Below are 21,569 nucleotides of genomic sequence, written 5' to 3'. Positions count from 1 at the left end.
ATCTTCTTTTTCCTTATTGCTCTTGTGTGTTATACATGAGTGTGATAGTGTGTTTAAAGGAAGAATATATGAAAGCATTTATACATTCGGATCAAGTGAATGTAAATGTCCTGGACATCCAGATCTTTCTTGATTGAACACAAGGGATCTGGTATTTTTGTGCTATATAAAGCATTATAAATAATTCTACAAAGTGAGACGGGCGCAGTGGCGTGGTGGTAAGACGTCGGCCTCCTAATCGGGAGGTCGTGAGTTCGAATCCCGGTCGCTGCCGCCTGGTGGCCGGGTTAAGAGTGGAGATTTTTCCGATCTCCCAGGTCAACTTATGTGCAGACCTGCTAGTGACTTAATCCCCTTCGTGTGAACACGCAAGCACAAGACCAAGTGCGCACGGGAAAGATCCTGTAATCCATGTCAGAGTTCGGTGGGTTATGGAAACACGAAAATATCCAGCATGCCTACCCAACGAAAGCGGAGTGAAGCTGACTATGCTCTCAGAGTATAGTGTGGGGAACCCAAATGGGCAAACGAGCTCACACGTAACCAGACAAATTCTGGAACGCTGAAGAAGAAGAACAAAGTGAGAGAATCTGGCTTGCATGAATGATACTATTACTTCCGACTCGCATAGTGGTGAATGTGATGCATTAATCTGGTTGTGTGTGTGTACTGTGTGCATGCAGTAAGAATATGACCAGGTGTATATTTGTATACAGAAACACTTAAAATAATAGCATTCACGCTTCTGTACACTCAAACAGTCTTCTTTTCTTTTGTCCAAAAAATATATTGCTCCGGCAAAACGAAAGTAATACAGACCACAGGGCAGTTTGGCCATCAAAATCCCTTACAACATTCGATTGTGACGGACGGACATTACAAAATCTCTTTTCAACAATTATGCACAACTGGTATGCAGAATGAATAAGGCACACTGGCTACAATATAACCAAAAGGTAGACTATTGAATATAACGACCAAAGATTCTTTTTCCACTCTCCTGGCACCATCCAGGGGAACGGTTTCCATTCAAATTATCAGGATTGGAAGCCTTGACACGGTCATATGTTTGGTTGATTCTGTCTGGACGAGCTTTCAGCCGGTGGAAGATTTTTTGGTGCATGTCAGTGATGTGCCTCTTCTTGCGATTGGTCTGGATATCGTAGAGCAAGATAAGTACAAGACAGGTATAATTATCAACAGTACTATCTGCACTTAGCACCAGCCGGGTGACCAGTTACCATTGAAATTGTCCGGCTTGGAAGCTCTGATATAGTCATAGTGTTTGGTGGGTACGAGGGACGGTCTGTAAGAGTCCAAGCGAGCCTTCAGATTGTGAAAGACCGTCTGGTGGCTGTCAATGATGTTGTGCCTCTCCTCAGGATCGGTCTCGAGGTCGTAGAGCGAGTAGGGAGGACTGTTCTTCTCTCCATGAATGTCCACCGTCGTTTCATTCAAGGCTTTCTCCAGCTCGGGCGGCACGAACCATCCGTTGGGATTGCGAGCGTAGCCCTGGATGAGCTTGTAGCGACCGCGGCGGATGGCGGAGTCGTTGCGCACCTCGTCCATGTTGTAGATGAACTCCTGGCGGGGTCCGGGGCCTCCGCTCAGCAGGTTCTTCCACTGACTGACGCCGTCAATGTTGGCCACGGAGCTGCCTCCGCCAGCCGCCTCCACCAGCGTGGGGTACCAGTCCGTGATGTGGATCAGCTCTTCGTACGACGAGTTCGTTTTCTGCAGGAAGCTGGGCGCGTACGCAAAAGCCGCCGCTCGGGTGCCGCCCTCCCAGAGAGTGATCTTGGATCCTCTCAGCGGATAGTTGCTGGCGTACTCATGGACAGGCCCACCGTTGTCAGAGGAGAAGAGGATGAAGGTGTTGTCCATCAGACCTCGCTGCTTCAGAGCGTGAGTCACGTTCTTCACGGACTCGTCCAGCGCGGCGATCATCCCGCACTTGATCTTGCGGTTGTTGTCCGGGATGTGTTTGCAGTGCCGGTCGATGTACTCCTGGGGAGCCTTTAGAAACAATGACGTCGGAAACTTAGACTGTGCAGCTCTTGAGCTGTATTAAATTGTTGTGATGGTTTATGAGAACAGTTAAAAAAACAGATTTGAATTATCGTTAATGAGCAGATTTTTTAGCTTCAGAATGATGGTCTTGCAACATAGTATTTGAGGGATCGTACCTTTACAGCTAGTTCTGCCCCAACAAATGTATGTACGGTCAAAGAAGAGGTACAGAAAACAAAGATTTTTTTTCTTTGGCAAAGAACCATTTACCTTAGGACGACCTCTTACAAACATATGCATAGTTTATTGACAGTAATTCATTGCTGGAAGAATATCTCACAGCTTGATGGAATTGTCCACAGACTAAAGATAATGAGGGCATTGCGTGAACAACCTGAAAGGCACAGTTACTGGACTACACCCCCCCCCCCCTTCCCCCTAAAAAATTGAGCTGTTATACTCAAAGAATGATTCAAACTGAGTTTGTTTCCAGTGCAATGCAATTGTATGAAAAAAACCATTTCTTGAAATTACGCAGAGTGAAATAGGCTTATGCCGGGAAAGGAGAGAAAAAGTATACTGTCTGCTGCTGTGATTCTACAGGAAAAAGTGGGTTGCACTTAATTTTATTTGCAGGGGAATATAGTCATACCAAAAAAATACATTCATTGAAATTATACATAGTGACATAGGCTGATGAAAAGAAGAGATAAAATGCACTACCTGCAGCGGTCCGTGCACGGCCTGATAGGCGAGGTAGAGGAAGAGGGGCTGTGAGGTGTTGTGGTCATTGATGATCCTGATGGCGCGGTCATTGAACAGGTTTGTGGAGTAAAGACCAACCGCTGACTTGTCCACCTGGTCGTTGTCACGGAAATCGTAGCCATTGCTACAATAAATAAATAAACAAATGCATAAATGAATAAATAAGTAAGTACTTTTGATGATCGACGGGCGAAGTGGCGCAGTGATAAGACGTTGGCCTCCTAATCGGGAGGTCGTGAGTTCGAATCCCGGTCGCTGCCGCCTGGTGGGTTAAGAGTGGAGATTTTTCGGATCTCCCAGGTCAACTTATGTGCAGACCTGCTAGTGACTTAATCCCCTTCGTGTGTACACGCAAGCACAAGACCAAGTGCGCACGGAAAAGATCCTGTAATCCATGTCAGAGTTCGGTGGGTTATGGAAACACGAAAATACCCAGCATGCCCACCCAACAAAAGCGGAGTGAAGCTGACTATGCTCTCAGAGTATAGTGTGGGGAACCCAAATGGGCAAACAAGCTCACACGTCACCAGAATTTCTGGAACGCTGAAGAGGAAGTACTTTTGATAGACAAATAAATGAATAAGTAAATAAATGAATAATTTAAACAGTGATTTAAAAATAAAGAGTTTGTTTGTATCTGGCTGTTGTTGGAAAGTCAGTGAGAAGGACCTTAGAGAGATTATTTTGAAATCCAAACCTACAACTTGTCCACTTGATGCATTGCCCACACCATTACTTGTTGAAAACCTTGATCTTCTGTTGCCTGTTCTCACCCAGATTGTTAATGATAGCCTGTTGTCTGGTGTTTTTCCATCATTGTTCAAAACTGCACTTGTGAAACCGCTCCTTAAGAAATCCAATCTCGATGTAAATGTCTTAAAGAACTACCGCCCTGTTTCTAACCTTTCATTTTTGTCAAAGATCATTGAGAAAGTAGTTTTAAAGCAGCTGTTAGTGTATTTGAACACTCATGATCTGATCTCGCATTCTCAGTCAGCATACCGTCCTTCTCACTGTACTGAGACTGCCCTGCTCAAGGTGACCAACGACATTCTGTCTGCTCTGGATGGTGGTGATGTGTCTGTGCTCACCCTACTGGACCTCTCGGCAGCGTTTGACACAATAGATCATGTCACACTGCTGAGCAGGCTCCAGACCTTGTATGGCATCTCTGGTCCAGCGCTGGCATGGTTTGAGTCCTACCTTACGGACAGAACTCAGGCTGTGCTTGTCGATGGCCAGAGATCAGCCCCAGCCCCCCTTGTTTTCGGTGTCCCTTAAGGCTCTGTACTTGGCCCCGTCCTCTTCATTATGTATACCAAACCCTTGTCTGCCCTCATTCAAAATCAGTCCGTTTCAAACCAGTCTTTTGCTGATGATACCCAGTTGTATAAGCCTAGTTCCCCCGCTGAGACACATGCCGCCATCCAGACCATTCAGACCTGTATCTTAGATGTTAAGTCATGGATGGTAGAAAATAAGTTAAAACTAAATGATGATAAGACAGAGGCACTTCTGTGCATGAAAAAGTCCACTAAGTTCCCAAATTCTCAACCTTCGTCTGTCCAAGTAGGCAATACCGACATCTCTTTCTCTTCTTCAGCTAGAAACCTCGGCTTCACCATCTCCTCAGACATGACACTCAACAAGCACATCTCCAACATCTGTAGGTCCGCATACTTTGAACTCCGCAAGATCGCAACCATCCGCCATACTCTGTCCGTTCAAACTACAAACACTCTAGTCTGCTCTCTTGTTCTTTCTAAACTTGACTACTGTAACTCTCTTCTCTCTGGCTGTCCACTCTACCTCCTGCACAAACTACAGAAAGTTCAAAATTCTGCAGCACGCCTGATCCTCAAAGCACGAAAAAAAATCATGTCACACCACTTCGCCGCACACTCCACTGGTTACCCATCCAAGCCCGCATTGAATACAAACTGTCCACTCTCTGCTTTCACTTCTTCTCTGCCTCGTCTCCTGCTTATTTCTCTGAACTTCTCACTGTATACACTCCTGCTAGACAACTCCGCTCCTCTTCTGATAGCCGCACCCTAGTCATCCCACACACAAAATCAAAAGCATATGGACAACGCACTTTTGCATTTTGCGCATCTACTCAATGGAACTCTCTCCCCTCTCACATTCGCCACTCTCAGTCAGTACAGTCATTCAAGCGAGCACTCAAAACTCACCTCTTCCTGAAACACAACTCCTAAAGTCGCAACATTTTGCCATCCTGTTCTGTAACGGTTCCATCTCTATTCAGCTTGTTATTTTTGTCTTTTGTTTTAAATTATTATAAATATAATTTTTCACTGCAGTAGTCCTTTAACTTTAACCCTTAGCTGTAGGCTAGATATGCACAAGTCATGTCGGTGCCACATAATGCTGACACACATGTTCCTGTGCATAGTTTATGGATAACGTGTAGTTGGGAAGTTAAGAGTAGAAATAATTAGTATTTAGTGTAGGAGGAGGGTTGGGGGTGGGTAGGGAGGGGGTGGGTATGGTTTACTTTGAGCAGGTCGGTTTCAGTTTTAATAAACAATTTTAGAGAATTGTGTATCTTATATTTGAGTCTTTCGTGTTTTAGACATTGATGCATTTAATAGTTTTAACGAGTTGCCTTTTGTTTTATCATTCTGGTGTTTATCTAGAGGTGCTGTGTATCTTATAAGAAGTTCTTAAAAGTTCGAAGTTATTTTAGCATATAGGTTTTTTATGGTCTTAACAGTTAAACATGTATTACGTTATCATTAAGATTCATGCTTTGTTAGCACTAAGCAGTTGTTTTAATCAGTCTGGTTTTCTCTTGTTTTCATCTTATGAACATTCTAAATGTTAGACTAACTTATTGTCTTGTACAGAATAACAACTGTGTGAATGGTGCTATACTGAATGAAAGAGTGTGACATGAAGTTCTTGTACATCATTGTAAAGAGTGTGAATGACGTTTTAGTTTAGATGTCAAGCGCTTAGAGCAAGCCTTTTTAACGAAAGTTTTTGATTTAGCGCTATATAAATGTTCTTATTATTATTATTATTATTAAATGAAGATGCCCTGAAGCTGGCTGTTCGTAAATACAATGTTGATAGAAAGTCAGAAGCTAGCTGGCTTCTGTTGGTAAAAAAAAAAAAATGTCTGGAGCTTGCTGACTCAGTGATTGTTATTAAACAAATGTAAAAAAAAAGAGTTACAGGAAAGTTACAAAATACCTGAAGCTACCTAGCCGTAGCAAGTTACCCAGCAAGTTCTTTCACAGTGAAATAAACTTCTTCATTGAACCGGATTGTATAATTTGTCCACTCTTGAAGAGGTAAGCAAGTTCGTAGCTTTTGATCATGTGTAGTCATCAGACATGCCTGCACACGGGCACATTCATATGCTTATGTGCAAACGAATAGGAAGTTGGACAGACCCATAATCACACATGTACACAGAAAAAAAGTTTTACTTTTCAATGTGTGTGTAGTAATCTTCTGCAGCGTTGTAATATCCATAGAAGGACTGGAACCCGCGGTAGGTGGGTGTGTAGCGCCAGTTACAAAAACCCAGGTGCCACTTGCCTACCATGTGGGTAGCGTACCCCAGCTTTTTCAGGGCCTGCAGGACAGAAAAATATAAAGGAATATAACAATAACAATAACAGCACTTTATTGTCCATTAAAATATTACATAACAAGAAGAGCAAACGCTCGATCGAGTCACTTTCGCAGTTCTGAATATTATATGAGGCATCAGATGGACAGGAAGAAATTGCTATTCACAACACAATGAGTCACGTTCACATAAAATTTGAGCCCGGTCACTTTTATAGTTTCCGAGAAAAGCCCAACGTTAAGTTGTGTGTTGCCGAACAGAAAAGGCTAGTTATCTCCCTTGTTTTTCTGATAACGTTCGTAAAAGGCTACAGATGTAAATACTTTGATGTAAAGAATAATCCTACAAAGTTTCAATCACATCCGATGAACTTTGTCAAAGATATAAAATGTCTAATTTTTCCTTTGACGCTGACCTGTGACCTTGAAAAAGGTCAAAGGTCAACGAAACCATCGTTAAAGTGTAGAGGTCATTGGAGGTCACGACTAAACAAAATATGAGCCCGATCGCTTTGATAGTTTCCGAGAAAAGTCCAACGTTAAGGTGGTGTCTACGGACGGCCGGACGGCCGGCCGGACAGACTAACACTGACCGATTACATAGAGTCACTTTTTCTCAAGTGACTCAAAAATGGAAAATGTTCTTCGGCACACCCTGCTGCCTGTAAATGATTATAACAACAATTGGACAAAAGGACAGCACACATAAAACATAAAACATAGGTTCACGTATGTATTAACAAGCACAGCTATCATATTTCCAATAACACTGACCTAAAGTGCTGCCCGTGTCATCTTTAAATTGAATAGATTTACAGATAAAATCTGAATATGGTCAAACGTCTTTAAGACTATCACAATCAAATATGATATTGCACTATGTAAATTTACCCTCTCATATCACAGGAGTTGGGTTTCACAGCAGAGCAATCATATTACGAATATCACAGATTAGGATTTGTAAACCAATAAGGACATGGGTTGAACAAACAACTACACACTCCCCACATACACTTGCACCTTTAACATACGGAAAAAATCCGTTAAAGGCACTATGAACTTTATAATAGTCATCAATAAATGATTATTCTCCATCGAGAAAGAAAAGAATGAGGATATGGGTTGAACAAACAACTACCACACTCCCCACATACACTTGCACCTTTAACATACGGAAAAAATCCGTCAAAGGCACTATGAACCTTAAAATAGTCATCAATAAATGATTATTCTCCATCGAGAAAGAAAAGAATGAGGATATGGGTTTGAACAGTTGTTCCCTGACGAGGCTACCTTTCAGTTTCCCCAGAAAACCTCATAAAAACACACAATTAAAGAAGTTGTCCTAACAGCTTGAAACTGAAAATCTAGCCGAAAAGTACTATCGTTTGGAGAGGTACTTAGGGATCTCTAGGCTGCCTATCACATTTGCCGGGTTTGGCAGACCTTTGACCTTAAACCCCTCTTAAACCCCTCTAACCCCTGCTGCAAGGAACCAACACTCGATCAATAATGTACACTGCTCATAGACGCAATCACACACACACTTCCATATTGCACTCAGTAGGCACAACACAAGTGAATACCAGTGATGTAAGGCCCATTACAGTATTATCCTTTCTTAAAAAAAAAATGTTTAAAGTCATGTTGGGCAAAATGGTTACAATTTTTACATTTAGAACAAATATTTCTCTCAGCAAGCTGTACTGAAGAGTGAAGAAACGATCAGAAACCCACCTCAGGTAAAATAGGCTGGTCGTCTGCCAGGTGAATATTCCAGCCAGACCTGATAGTGTTGTACTGCAGTCCCAGGTGATGCGGGTATCTACCCGACATGAGAGCAGCGCGAGAGGGGGAGCACGTCTGCTGGACATACGACTGGTTGAGAATCATCCCTTCCCTCGCCATCTTGTCCAAAGTCGGGGTGGGCATGAACGGGTTTCTCCACCCGACATCGCTCCACCCGAGGTCGTCGGCGAGAAGGATGACGATGTTGGGTTGTGAGGTTTGACCTTGGGCTGCGTCAACGTTGTTGCTGCAGTGCAGGACATACAGCAGCGGCAGCAGCAATAATGCTGCAGAAGCTACTGCACGTGTCATGGTTCAACTTGAAGCGCGGAGTGCGGCTTTGAGAATGACAATCAGTAGGCTCCAGTTTAACTTTTATCTTGATTCTGGTTCTGCTACAGCTTTTTGTTTAATCTTTGCTTGACCTGGTTTTCTGATTACGTCTCTGTTTGTGCCAGATATTGCTGTTTGTTTGAGATCCACAATCAGCTGGTTTTATTCTGTGGCCTATATGTCATGCTGGATCATTTTTTCCAGGGGTTTCAGTGGGTCAGTGCGTAATGGGTTACTAACATGTACTAAAAGTCACGATTTATCTTCGTTTTCCTTATTGCTCTTGTGTGTTATACATGAGTGTGATAGTGTGTTTAAAGGAAGAATATATGAAAGCATTTATACATTCGGATCAAGTGAATGTAAATGTTCCTGGACATCCAGATCTTTCTTGATTGAACACGAGGGATCTGTTATTTTTGTGGTATATAAAGCATTATAAATATTTCAACAAAGTGAGACGGGCGCAGTGGCGTGGTGGTAAGACGTCGGCCTCCTAATCGGGAGGTCGTGAGTTCGAATCCCGGTCGCTGCCGCCTGGTGTGTTAAGAGTGGAGATTTTTTCGATCTCCCAGGTCAACTTATGTGCAGACCTGCTAGTGACTTAATCCCCTTCGTGTGTACACGCAAGCACAAGACCAAGTGCGCACGGGAAAGATCCTGTAATCCATGTCAGAGTTCGGTGGGTTATGGAAACACGAAAATATCCAGCATGCCTACCCAACGAAAGCGGAGTGAAGCTGACTATGCTCTCAGAGTATAGTGTGGGAAACCCAAATGGGCAAACGAGCTCACACGTAACCAGACAAATTCTGGAACGCTGAAGAAGAAGAACAAAGTGAGAGAATCTGGCTTGCATGAACATACTATTACTCGCATAGTGGTGAATGTGATGCATTAATCTGGTTGTGTGTGTACTGTGTGCGTGCAGTAAGAATATGACCAGGTGTATATTTGTATACAGAAACACTTAAAATAATAGCATTCACGCTTCTGTACACTCAAACAGTCTTCTTTTCTTTTGTCCAAAAAATATATTGCTCCGGCAAAACGAAAGTAATACAGACCACAGGGCAGTTTGGCCATCAAAATCTCTTACAACATTCGATTGTGACGGACGGACATTACAAAATCTCTTTTCAACAATTATGCACAACTGGTATGCAGAATGAATAAGGCACACTGGCTACAATATAACCAAAAGGTAGACTATTGAATATAACGACCAAAGATTCTTTTCCCACTCTCCTGGCACCATCCAGGGGAACGGTTTCCATTCAAATTATCAGGATTGGAAGCCTTGGCACGGTCATATGTTTGGTTGATTCTGTCTGGACGAGCTTTCAGCCAGTGGAAGATTTTTGGTGCATGTCAGTGATGTGGCTCTTCTTGCGATTGGTCTGGATATCGTAGAGCAAGATAAGTACAAGACAGGTATAATTATCAACAGTACTTTCTGCACTCAGCACCAGCCAGGTGACCAGTTACCATTGAAATTGTCCGGCTTGGAAGCTCTGATATAGTCATAGTGTTTGGTGGGTACGAGGGACGGTCTGTAAGAGTCCAAGCGAGCCTTCAGATTGTGAAAGACCGTCTGGTGGCTGTCAATGATGTTGTGCCTCTCCTCAGGATCGGTCTCGAGGTCGTAGAGCGAGTAGGGAGGACTGTTCTTCTCTCCATGAATGTCCACCGTCGTTTCATTCAAGGCTTTCTCCAGCTCGGGTGGCACGAACCATCCGTTGGGATTGCGAGCGTAGCCCTGGATGAGCTTGTAGCGACCGCGGCGGATGGCGGAGTCGTTGCGCACCTCGTCCATGTTGTAGATGAACTCCTGGCGGGGTCCGGGGCCTCCGCTCAGCAGGTTCTTCCACTGACTGACGCCGTCAATGTTGGCCACGGAGCTGCCTCCGCCAGCCGCCTCCACCAGCGTGGGGTACCAGTCCGTGATGTGGATCAGCTCTTCGTACGACGAGTTCGTTTTCTGCAGGAAGCTGGGCGCGTACGCAAAAGCCGCCGCTCGGGTGCCGCCCTCCCAGAGAGTGATCTTGGATCCTCTCAGCGGATAGTTGCTGGCGTACTCATGGACAGGCCCACCGTTGTCAGAGGAGAAGAGGATGAAGGTGTTGTCCATCAGACCTCGCTGCTTCAGAGCGTGAGTCACGTTCTTCACGGACTCGTCCAGCGCGGCGATCATCCCGCACTTGATCTTGCGGTTGTTGTCCGGGATGTGTTTGCAGTGCCGGTCGATGTACTCCTGGGGAGCCTTTAGAAACAATGACGTCGGAAACTTAGACTGTGCAGCTCTTGAGCTGTATTAAATTGTTGTGATGGTTTATGAGAACAGTTAAAAAAAACAGATTTGAATTATCGTTAATGAGCAGATTTTTTAGCTTCAGAATGATGGTCTTGCAACATAGTATTTGAGGGATCGTACCTTTACAGCTAGTTCTGCCCCAACAAATGTATGTACGGTCAAAGAAGAGGTACAGAAAACAAAGATTTTTTTTCTTTGGCAAAGAACCATTTACCTTAGGACGACCTCTTACAAACATATGCATAGTTTATTGACAGTAATTCATTGCTAGAAGAATATCTCACAGCTTGATGGAATTGTCCACAGACTAAAGATAATGAGGGCATTGCGTGAACAACCTGAAAGGCACAGTTACTGGACTACACCCCCCCCCCCTTCCCCCTAAAAAATTGAGCTGTTATACTCAAAGAATGATTCAAACTGAGTTTGTTTCCAGTGCAATGCAATTGTATGAAAAAAACTGCCCATTTCTTGAAATTACGCAGAGTGAAATAGGCTTATGCCGGGAAAGGAGAGAAAAAGTATACTGTCTGCTGCTGTGATTCTACAGGAAAAAGTGGGTTCCACTTAATTTTATTTGCAGGGGAATATAGTCATACCAAAAAAATACATTCATTGAAATTATACATAGTGACAGAGGCTGATGAAAAGAAGAGACAAAATGCACTACCTGCAGCGGTCCGTGCACGGCCTGATAGGCGAGGTATAGGAAGAGGGGCTGTGAGGTGTTGTGGTCATTGATGATCCTGATGGCGCGGTCATTGAACAGGTTTGTGGAGTAAAGACCAACCGCTGACTTGTCCACCTGGTCGTTGTCACGGAAATCGTAGCCATTGCTACAATAAATAAATAAACAAATGCATAAATGAATAAATAAGTAAGTACTTTTGATGATCGACGGGCGAAGTGGCGCAGTGATAAGACGTTGGCCTCCTAATCGGGAGGTCGTGAGTTCGAATCCCGGTCGCTGCCGCCTGGTGGGTTAAGAGTGGAGATTTTTCGGATCTCCCAGGTCAACTTATGTGCAGACCTGCTAGTGACTTAATCCCCTTCGTGTGTACACGCAAGCACAAGACCAAGTGCGCACGGAAAAGATCCTGTAATCCATGTCAGAGTTCGGTGGGTTATGGAAACACGAAAATACCCAGCATGCCCACCCAACAAAAGCGGAGTGAAGCTGACTATGCTCTCAGAGTATAGTGTGGGGAACCCAAATGGGCAAACAAGCTCCACGTCACCAGAATTTCTGGAACACTGAAGAGGAAGTACTTTTGATAGACAAATAAATGAATAAGTAAATAAATGAATAATTTAAACAGTGATTTCAAAATAAAGAGTTTGTTTGTATCTGGCTGTTGTTGGTAAATGAAGATGTCCTGAAGCTGGCTGTTCGTAAATACAATGTTGATAGAAAGTCAGAAGCTAGCTGGCTTCTGTTGGTAAAAAAAAAAAATGTCTGGAGCTTGCTGACTCAGTGATTGTTATTAAACAAATGTAAAAAAAAGAGTTACAGGAAAGTTACAAAATACCTGAAGCTACCTAGCCGTAGCAAGTTACCCAGCAAGTTCTTTCACAGTGAAATAAACTTCTTCATTGAACCGGATTGTATAATTTGTCCACTCTTGAAGAGGTAAGCAAGTTCGTAGCTTTTGATCATGTGTAGTCATCAGACATGCCTGCACACGGGCACATTCATATGCTTATGTGCAAACGAATAGGAAGTTGGACAGACGCATAATCACACATGTACACAGAAAAAAGTTTTACTTTTCAATGTGTGTGTAGTAATCTTCTGCAGCGTTGTAATATCCATAGAAGGACTGGAACCCGCGGTAGGTGGGTGTGTAGCGCCAGTTACAGAAACCCAGGTGCCACTTGCCTACCATGTGGGTAGCGTACCCCAGCTTTTTCAGGGCCTGCAGGACAGAAAAATATAAAGGAATATAACAATAACAATAACAATAACAGCACTTTATTGTCCATTAAAATATTACATAAAAATGGAAAATGTTCTTCGGCACACCCTGCTGCCTGTAAATGATTATAACAACAATTGGACAAAAGACATAAAACATAAAACATAGGTTCACGTATGTATTCACAGGCACACCTATCATATTTCCAATAACACTGACCTAAAGTGCTGCCCGTGTCATCTTTAAATTGAATAGATTTACAGATAAAATCTGAATATGGTCAAACGTCTTTAAGACTATCACAATCAAATATGATATTGCACTATGTAAATTTACCCTCTCATATCACAGGAGTTGGGTTTCACAGCAGAGCAATCATATTACGAATATCACAGATTAGGATTTGTAAACCAATAAGGACATGGGGTGAACAAACAACTACACACTCCCCACATACACTTGCACCTTTAACATACGGAAAAAATCCGTCAAAGGCACTATGAACCTTACAATAGTCATCAATAAATGATTATTCTCCATCGAGAAAGAAAAGAATGAGGATATGGGTTTGAACAGTTGTCCCCTGACGAGGCTACCTTTCAGTTTCCCCAGAAAACGTCATAAAAACACACAATTAAAGAAGTTGTCCTAACAGCTTGAAACTGAAAATCTAGCCGAAAAGTACTATCGTTTGGAGAGGTACTTAGGGATCTCCAGGCTGCCTATCACATTTGCCGGGTTTGGCAGACCTTTGACCTTAAACCCCTCTAAATATAGGTCCCTGCTGTAAGGAACCAACACTCGATCAATAATGTACACTGCTCATAGACGCAATCACACACACACTTCCATATTGCACTCAGTAGGCACAACACAAGTGAATACCAGTGATGTAAGGCCCATTACAGTATTATCCTTTCTTTAAAAAAAATGTTTAAAGTCATGTTGGGCAAAATGGTTACAATTTGTACATTTAGAACAAAATAATATTTCTCACGCTGTCTGACTTGCGTCAACATCAGCAAGCTGTAACAAACGATCAGAAACCCACCTCAGGTAAAATAGGCTGGTCGTCTGCCAGGTGAATATTCCAGCCAGATTTGATAGTGTTGTACTGCAGTCCCAGGTGATGCGGGTATCTACCCGACATGAGAGCAGCGCGAGAGGGGGAGCACGTCTGCTGGACATACGACTGATTGAGAATCATCCCTTCCCTCGCCATCTTGTCCAAAGTCGGGGTGGGCATGAACGGGTTTCTCCACCCGACATCGCTCCACCCGAGGTCGTCGGCGAGAAGGATGACGATGTTGGGTTGTGAGGTTTGACCTTGGGCTGCGTCAACGTTGTTGCTGCAGTGCAGGACATATAGCAGCGGCAGCAGCAATAATGCTGCAGAAGCTACTGCACGTGTCATGGTTGAACTGGAAGCGCGGAGTGCGGCTTTGAGAATGACAATCAGTAGGCTCCAGTTTAACTTTTATCTTGATTCTGGTTCTGCTACAGCTTTTTGTTTAATCTTTGCTTGACCTGGTTTTCTGATTACGTCTCTGTTTGTGCCAGATATTGCTGTTTGTTTGAGATCCACAATCAGCTGGTTTTATTCTGTGGCCTATATGTCATGCTGGATTTTTTCCAGGGGTTTCAGTGGGTCAGTGCGTAATGGGTTACTAACATGTACTAAAAGTCACGATTTATCTTCTTTTTCCTTATTGCTCTTGTGTGTTATACATGAGTGTGATAGTGTGTTTTAAAGGAAGAATATATGAAAGCATTTATACATTCGGATCAAGTGAATGTAAATGTTCCTGGACATCCAGATCTTTCTTGATTGAACACAAGGGATCTGTTATTTTTGTGGTATATAAAGCATTATAAATATTTCAACAAAGTGAGACGGGCGCAGTGGCGTGGTGGTAAGACGTCGGCCTCCTAATCGGGAGGTCGTGAGTTCGAATCCCGGTCGCTGCCGCCTGGTGTGTTAAGAGTGGAGATTTTTTCGATCTCCCAGGTCAACTTATGTGCAGACCTGCTAGTGACTTAATCCCCTTCGTGTGTACACGCAAGCACAAGACCAAGTGCGCACGGGAAAGATCCTGTAATCCATGTCAGAGTTCGGTGGGTTATGGAAACACGAAAATATCCAGCATGCCTACCCAACGAAAGCGGAGTGAAGCTGACTATGCTGGCCAGAGTATAGTGTGGGGAACCCAAATGGGCAAACGAGCTCACACGTAACCAGACAAATTCTGGAACGCTGAAGAAGAAGAACAAAGTGAGAGAATCTGGCTTGCATGAACATACTATTACTTCCGACTCGCATAGTGGTGAATGTGATGCATTAATCTGGTTGTGTGTGTGTACTGTGTGCATGCAGTAAGAATATGACCAGGTGTATATTTGTATACAGAAACACTTAAAATAATAGCATTCACGCTTCTGTACACTCAAACAGTCTTCTTTTCTTTTGTCCAAAAAATATATTGCTCCGGCAAAACGAAAGTAATACAAACCACTGGACAGTTTGGCCATCAAAATCCCTTACAACATTCGATTGTGACGGACGGACATTACAAAATCTCTTTTCAACAATTATGCACAACTGGTATGCAGAATGAATAAGGCACACTGCCTACAATATAACCAAAAGGTAGACTATTGAATATAACGACCAAACATTCTTTTTCCACTCTCCTGACACCATCCAGGGGAACGGTTTCCATTCAAATTATCAGGATTGGAAGCTTTGACACGGTCATAATGTTTGGTTGATTCTGTCTAGACGAGCTTTCAGCCAGTGGAAGATTTTTTGGTGCATGTCAGTGATGTGCCTCTTCTTGCGATTGGTCTGGATATCGTAGAGCAAGATAAGTACAAGACAAGTATCATTATCAACAGTACTTTCTGCACTCAGCACCAGCCCGGTGACCAGTTACCGTTGAAATTGTCCGGACTAGAAGCCTTGACACGGTCATAGTGTTTGGTGGGTACGAGGGACGGTCTGTAAGAGTCCAGGCGAGCCATCAGATTGTGGAAGACCGTCTGGTGGCTGTCAATGATGTTGTGCCTCTCTTCGGGATCGGTCTGGAGGTCGTAGAGCGAGTAGGGAGGACTGTCCTTGTGTCCATTGAAGTCCACCGTGGTTTGATTCACCACTTTCTCCAGCTCGGGCGGCACGAACCAGCCATTGGGATTGCGAGCGTAGCCCTGGATGAGCTTGTAGCGACCGCGACGGATGGCGGAGTCGTTGCGCACCTCGTCCATGTTGTAGATGAACTCCTGGCGAGGTCCGGGGCCTCCGCTCAGCAGGTTCTTCCACTGACTGACGCCGTCAATGTTGGCCACGGAGCTGCCTCCGCCAGCCGCCTCCACCAGCGTGGGGTACCAGTCTGTGATGTGGATCAGCTCTTCGTACGACGAGTTCGTTTTCTGCAGGAAGCTGGGAGCATACGCGAAAGCCGCCGCTCGGGTGCCGCCCTCCCAGAGGGTAATCTTGGATCCCCTCAGCGGATAGTTGCTGGCGTACTCACGGACAGGCCCGCCGTTGTCCGAGGAGAAGAGGATGAAGGTGTTGTCCATCAGACCTCGCTGCTTCAGAGCGTGAGTCACGTTCTTCACGGACTCGTCCAGCGCGGCGATCATACCGCACTTGATCTTGCGGTTGTTGTCTGGGATGTGTTTGCAGTGCCGGTCGATGTACTCCTGGGGAGCCTTTAGAAACAAACAAATTATGTTGGAAACTTAGATAGTGCAGAACAGGCTTGAGCTGTATGAAATTCTTATGAAGGTTTTCGAGGACAACATGTAAAAACGAAATTGATTGATCATTAATGATCAGACTTTTAGCTTCAGAATGATGGTCTTTCAACATAATATTCGAGAGATAGTACCTTTACAATACGTTAGGCCTCAAGAAATATATCTATTGCCAAAGAAGAGGTATAGAAAACAAGCTTTTATTTCTCGGCAAAGAACCATTCATCTTCAGACGACCTCTTAGAAACACAATTTCTGAGGCATGCCAGAACACATATCTTATTAACAGTAATTCATTGATTGAAGAACATATACCAGCCTGGTGGAATTGGCCGACAAACTAAAGAAAATGGGTACATTATGTGAAAAGCCTGAAAGGCACAGTTGGTGAACTACAAAAAAAAGGGAGCCTTTCTACTCGAAGAGTGATTCAAACTGAGTTTGCTTCAGGTGCAATGCAGTCATATAAAAGAATACATTTCTTGAAATTACACTGATGAAAAAGGCTTATCGGAAAGAAGAGAAAAAGTGTCCTCTCTGCAGCTGTGATTCTACTGGAAAAAGTGGGTTGCACTGAATTTTATTTCCAGGGGAATACAGTAATACAAAAGAATACATTCATTGAAATCAATTATACACAGTGACAAAGGCTGATGGAAAAAAAGAGGAAAATGCACTGTGGAACCCCCCTTTTAAGACTCCCCCTTTTAAGACCCCCCCTTTTAAGACCCCCCCATTTAAGACCCCCAATTTAAGACCCCCCTTTAAAGACCCCCAATTTAAGACCCCCCTTTAAAGACCCCCAATTTAAGACCCCACCTTTCAAGACCCCACCTTTTAAGACCCCACCTTTCAAGACCCCCCAATTTAAGACCCCCCAATGTAAGACCCCCTTTTAAGACCCCCCCAATTTCAGACCCCCCCTTTTAAGACCTTGCTTTTTCAGATTTTCTGTTCTTTAAGCTCTGTAAATTAACCCCGCTTTTAAGACTCCCTCCTTTTTAAGACCTGATTTTCTCAGATTTGTTGAGGTCTTAAAAGGGAGGATTCCAAGGCACTACCTGCAGCGGTCCGTGCACGGCCTGATAGGCGAGGTAGAGGAAGAGGGGCTGTGAGGTGTTGTGGTCATTGATGATCCTGATGGCGCGGTCATTGAACAGGTTTGTGGAGTAAAGACCAACCGCTGACTTGTCCACCTGGTCGTTGTCACGGAAATCGTAGCCATGGCTGCAATAAGTAAATAAATACATGCATAGATTAATAAATAAGTTAGTATTTTTAGATAGGTCAAATCATAAATAAATAAATGAATGAATAATAAAAAAATAAAAAAAGTTAAATGGTGAAACAAAAAAATATTTGTCTGAAGCTTATCTAGCTGTTGTTGGTAAATGAAGATGTTCTGAGGCTGGCTCAGGCTGTTCGTAAATAAAACAAGTCGCGTAAGGCGAAAATACAACATTTAGTCAAGTAGCTGTCGAACTCACAGAATGAAACTGAACGCAATGCAACGCAGCAAGACCGTATACTCGTAGTCCACCGCTCACGGCATAGGCAGTGAAATTGACAAGAAGAGCGGGGTAGTAGTTGCGCTGGGAAGGATAGCACGCTTTTCTGTACCTCTCTTCGTTTTAACTTTCTGAGCGTGTTTTTAATCCAAACATATCATATCTATATGTTTTTGGAATCAGGAACCGACAAGGAATAAGATGAAAGTGTTTTTAAATTGATTTCGAAAATTTAATTTTGATAATAATTTTTATATATTTAATTTTCAGAGCTTGTTTTTAATCCGAATAAAACATATTTATATGTTTTTGGAATCAGCAAATGATGAAGAATAAGATAAACGTAAATTTGGATCGTTTTATAAAAAAATTTGTTTTTTACAATCAGTTTCAGATTTTTAATGACCAAAGTCATTAATTAATTTTTAAGCCACCACGCTGAAATGCAATACCGAAGTCCGGGCTTCGTCGAACATTACCCGACCAAAATTTCAACCAGTTTGGTTGAAAAATGAGGGCGTGACAGTGCCGCCTCAACTTTCACGAAAAGCCGGATATGACGTCATCAAAGACATTTATCAAAAAAATGAAAAAAACGTTCGGGGATTTCATACCCAGGAACTCTCATGTCAAATTTCATAAAGATCGGTCCAGTAGTTTAGTCTGAATCGCTCTACACACACACACACACACACACAGACACACAGACACACAGACACACACACGCACATACACCACGACCCTCGTTTCGATTCCCCCTCGATGTTAAAATATTTAGTCAAAACTTGACTAAATATAAAAAACGAATGACAGGAAAGTTACAAAATATCTAGCTGTAGCAAGTTACCAAGCTAGTTCTTTCGCAGCAAAATAGCTTGATTCAGTGAACCGGATTTTATCATTCTGTCACTCTTGAAGTAAGCAACTTTGTAGCTTTTGATCATTTGCAATCACCACAGACATGTCTGCACACGAGCACATTCACATGCTTACGTGCTCATGTGCAAAAGAATAGGTAGGCAGACAGACAGACACAGAAAACACTCTTTTTTTTTACTTTGCCATATGTGTGTAGTAATCCTCTGCAGCGTTGTAATATCCGTAGAAGGACTGGAACCCGCGGTAGGTTGGTGTGTAGCGCCAGTTACAGAAACCCAGGTGCCACTTGCCTACCATGTGGGTAGCGTACCCAAGCTTTTTCAGGGCCTGTCAGGACAGAAAAAAACAAAGGAATATAAACTATCAGTGATGTTGAATATTTGGAGACAGAAACATAATTATGATGTAAGTTTGAAACGTCATTCTCGAAGTCATTTGGCATATGCTTGTAGAAATCATGCATACCAATTACATTGCAGAAAACTTAAATTTGGATTTCTTGTATTCCACTGTATACCCGGAAAAAAAGAAACGTCAAATTTGTAGACTGTGATTGTTTGTTTGCTTTTATCTTCTTTTTACATTTAGTCAAGTTTTGACTAAATGTTTTAACGTAGAGGGGGGAATCGAGACGAGGGTCGTGGTGCATGTGTGTGTGTGTGTGTGTGTGTATGTGTGTCTGTCTGTGTGTGTGTGTGTGTGTGTATGTGAAGAGCGATTCAGACCAAACTACTGGACCGATCTTTATGAAATTTGACGTGAGAGTTCCTGGGAATGATATCCCCGGACGTTTTTTTCTTTTTTTCGATAAATATCTTTGATGACGTCATATCCGGCTTTTTGTAAAAGTTGAGGCGGCACTCCTCATTTTTCAATCAAATTGATTGAAATTTTGGCCCAGCAATCTTCGACGAAGGCCGGACTTCGGTATTGCATTTCAGCTTGGTGGCTTAAAAATTAATTAATGACTTTGGTCATTAAAAATCTGAAAATTGTAAAATAAAAAATTGTTTTTAAAACGATCCAAATTTACGTTTATCGTATTCTTCATCATTTTCTGATTCCAAAAACATATAAATATGTTATATTTGGATTAAAAACAAGCTCTGAAAATTAAAAATACAAAAATTATTATTAAAATAAAATTTCCGAAATTGATTTAAAAACAATTTCATCTTATTCCTTGTGGGTTCCTGATTCCAAAAACATATAGATGTGATATGTTTGGATTAAAAACACGCTCAGAAAGTTAAAAAGAATAGAGATAAAGAAAAGCGTGCTATCCTTCTCAGCGCAACTACTACCCCGCTCTTCTTGTCAATTTCACTGCCATTGCATCAAGCGGTGGACTGACGATGCTACGAGTATACGCTCTTGCTGTAAAAATGCAGTGAGTTCAGTTTCATTCTGTTAGTTCGACAGCTTGACTAAATGTTGTAATTTCGCCTTACGCGACTTGTTTCGTTTCTTTTCTTTTCTTTTTTGGTCCGTTTGTCTGAATCTTCATTTTTTACTTTTGAAAGATATAGCGGTCCATCACTGGCAGCTTTGGAAATGAGGACGAGCAGGTGGGGTGTTCTTAAAGTAGAGGGTGTTAACACCAGAACGCACATTTTACATAATGAACATTTTCTCATATATTCCATTTACGTATTCCATATTGCAACCAGTAGGCACAACACAAGAATACTAGTGATGCAAGGCTCATTGTTATTCTCTCTTAAAAATGAATTTTGTGTCAAGTCAAACAAAATTGCTTCAAATTGTTTATTTAGAACTAATATTTCTCATCATATAGGAGTCACGTTAACATTAGCAAGCTGTAAGAAACGATCAGAAACCCACCTCAGGTAAAATAGGCTGGTCGTCTGGCAGATGAATATTCCAGCCAGACTTGATAGTGTTGTACTGCAGTCCCAGGTGATGCGGGTATCTACCCGACATGAGAGCAGCGCGAGAGGGGGAGCACGTCTGCTGGACATACGACTGATTGAGAATCATCCCTTCCCTCGCCATCTTGTCCAAAGTCGGGGTGGGCATGAACTGGTTTCTCCACCCGACATCGCTCCATCCGAGGTCGTCGGCGAGAAGGATGACGATGTTGGGTTGTGAGGTTTGACCCTGGGCTGCATCAACGTCGCTGCTGCAGTGCAGGACAAACAGCAGCAGCAACGACGCTGCCGAAACGGCAGCACTTGTCATGGTTGAACTCGAAGCGCGGAGTGCGGCTTCAATTAGGAGAGTCGCTGGGTTCCAGTTTAACTTTTATCTTCATGGTCCTTAAAGCTTGTTATCTTTGCTTGACCTGGTTTTTCCGATTACGTCTGTTTGTTCCAGATAGTGGGTCAGTGCGTAGAAAGGTGGAGTAAGGTTGATCTGAAGGCAAATGGGTTACATGTTCTTAAAGTCACGATTTATCTTCTTTTTCCTTATTGTTCTTGTGTGTTTTTAGTGTGGGTGAGTGTACCTGTGTGTGTGTTCATGTGCGTGTGTGTTGGTGTGCGTCTTCAGTGTGGATGTCTGTGTGCGCGACTGCTGCCTACATAACCACATTGAGAAAGTATACTAGCACCTGATAGCGCAGGGGAGTGTGTGTGTGTTTGGGGCTGTGTGTATGTGTGCCTGTGTGTAACTCAGCATGCGTGTTTAACCACATTCACAAGCATCTAATAGTAAAATTGTGTATGTGCAAGTGTGTGT

General features: G+C 43.0%; 3 protein-coding genes across 3 annotated transcripts; all 3 read right to left on the bottom strand.

The window, feature by feature from the left end:
- Positions 1-763: 763 nt before the first annotated feature.
- LOC138953063 (arylsulfatase B-like) lies at positions 764-8,637 on the bottom strand. Its single transcript, XM_070324837.1, has 4 exons — positions 8,116-8,637; positions 6,234-6,382; positions 2,734-2,899; positions 764-2,016 (listed from the first exon to the last, which is right to left on the bottom strand). Exons 1-4 carry the CDS (start codon positions 8,476-8,478, stop codon positions 1,216-1,218), a joined length of 1,479 nt encoding a protein of 492 aa, XP_070180938.1. The 5' UTR covers positions 8,479-8,637; the 3' UTR covers positions 764-1,215.
- An 857-nt stretch (positions 8,638-9,494) lies between these two features.
- On the bottom strand, positions 9,495-14,410 carry LOC138952843 (arylsulfatase B-like). Its single transcript, XM_070324573.1, has 4 exons — positions 13,781-14,410; positions 12,581-12,729; positions 11,484-11,649; positions 9,495-10,762 (listed from the first exon to the last, which is right to left on the bottom strand). Exons 1-4 carry the CDS (start codon positions 14,141-14,143, stop codon positions 9,962-9,964), a joined length of 1,479 nt encoding a protein of 492 aa, XP_070180674.1. The 5' UTR covers positions 14,144-14,410; the 3' UTR covers positions 9,495-9,961.
- Positions 14,411-14,987: 577 nt separating this feature from the next.
- LOC138952844 (arylsulfatase B-like) lies at positions 14,988-21,224 on the bottom strand. The gene is made up of 4 exons (XM_070324574.1): positions 20,715-21,224; positions 19,048-19,196; positions 17,544-17,709; positions 14,988-16,437 (listed from the first exon to the last, which is right to left on the bottom strand). The coding sequence occupies exons 1-4, from the start codon at positions 21,069-21,071 to the stop codon at positions 15,637-15,639; spliced, it is 1,473 nt and encodes a 490-aa protein (XP_070180675.1). The 5' UTR covers positions 21,072-21,224; the 3' UTR covers positions 14,988-15,636.
- Positions 21,225-21,569: the final 345 nt, after the last annotated feature.

Source organism: Littorina saxatilis, linkage group LG17 (assembly GCF_037325665.1).
Source record: "Littorina saxatilis isolate snail1 linkage group LG17, US_GU_Lsax_2.0, whole genome shotgun sequence".
Classification (NCBI taxonomy): Eukaryota; Metazoa; Mollusca; class Gastropoda; order Littorinimorpha; family Littorinidae; genus Littorina; species Littorina saxatilis.
This window is presented reverse-complemented; position numbering and strand designations above follow the sequence as displayed.

Excerpts from the sequence above, each read along its gene's own strand:
- LOC138953063 (XM_070324837.1), bottom strand. The coding sequence starts at position 8,478 with ATGACACGTGCAGTAGCTTCTGCAGCATTATTGCTGCTGCCGCTGCTG. Across the intron at positions 6,383-8,115 it reads ACCAGCCTATTTTACCTGAG|GCCCTGAAAAAGCTGGGGTA; the intron begins GTGGGTTTCTGA and ends TCTGTCCTGCAG. Across the intron at positions 2,900-6,233 it reads TACTACACACACATTGAAAA|CAATGGCTACGATTTCCGTG; the intron begins GTAAAACTTTTT and ends TATTTATTGTAG.
- LOC138952843 (XM_070324573.1), bottom strand. The coding sequence starts at position 14,143 with ATGACACGTGCAGTAGCTTCTGCAGCATTATTGCTGCTGCCGCTGCTA. Across the intron at positions 12,730-13,780 it reads ACCAGCCTATTTTACCTGAG|GCCCTGAAAAAGCTGGGGTA; the intron begins GTGGGTTTCTGA and ends TCTGTCCTGCAG. Across the intron at positions 11,650-12,580 it reads TACTACACACACATTGAAAA|CAATGGCTACGATTTCCGTG; the intron begins GTAAAACTTTTT and ends TATTTATTGTAG.
- LOC138952844 (XM_070324574.1), bottom strand. The coding sequence starts at position 21,071 with ATGACAAGTGCTGCCGTTTCGGCAGCGTCGTTGCTGCTGCTGTTTGTC. Across the intron at positions 19,197-20,714 it reads ACCAGCCTATTTTACCTGAG|GCCCTGAAAAAGCTTGGGTA; the intron begins GTGGGTTTCTGA and ends CTGTCCTGACAG. Across the intron at positions 17,710-19,047 it reads TACTACACACATATGGCAAA|CCATGGCTACGATTTCCGTG; the intron begins GTAAAAAAAAAG and ends TACTTATTGCAG.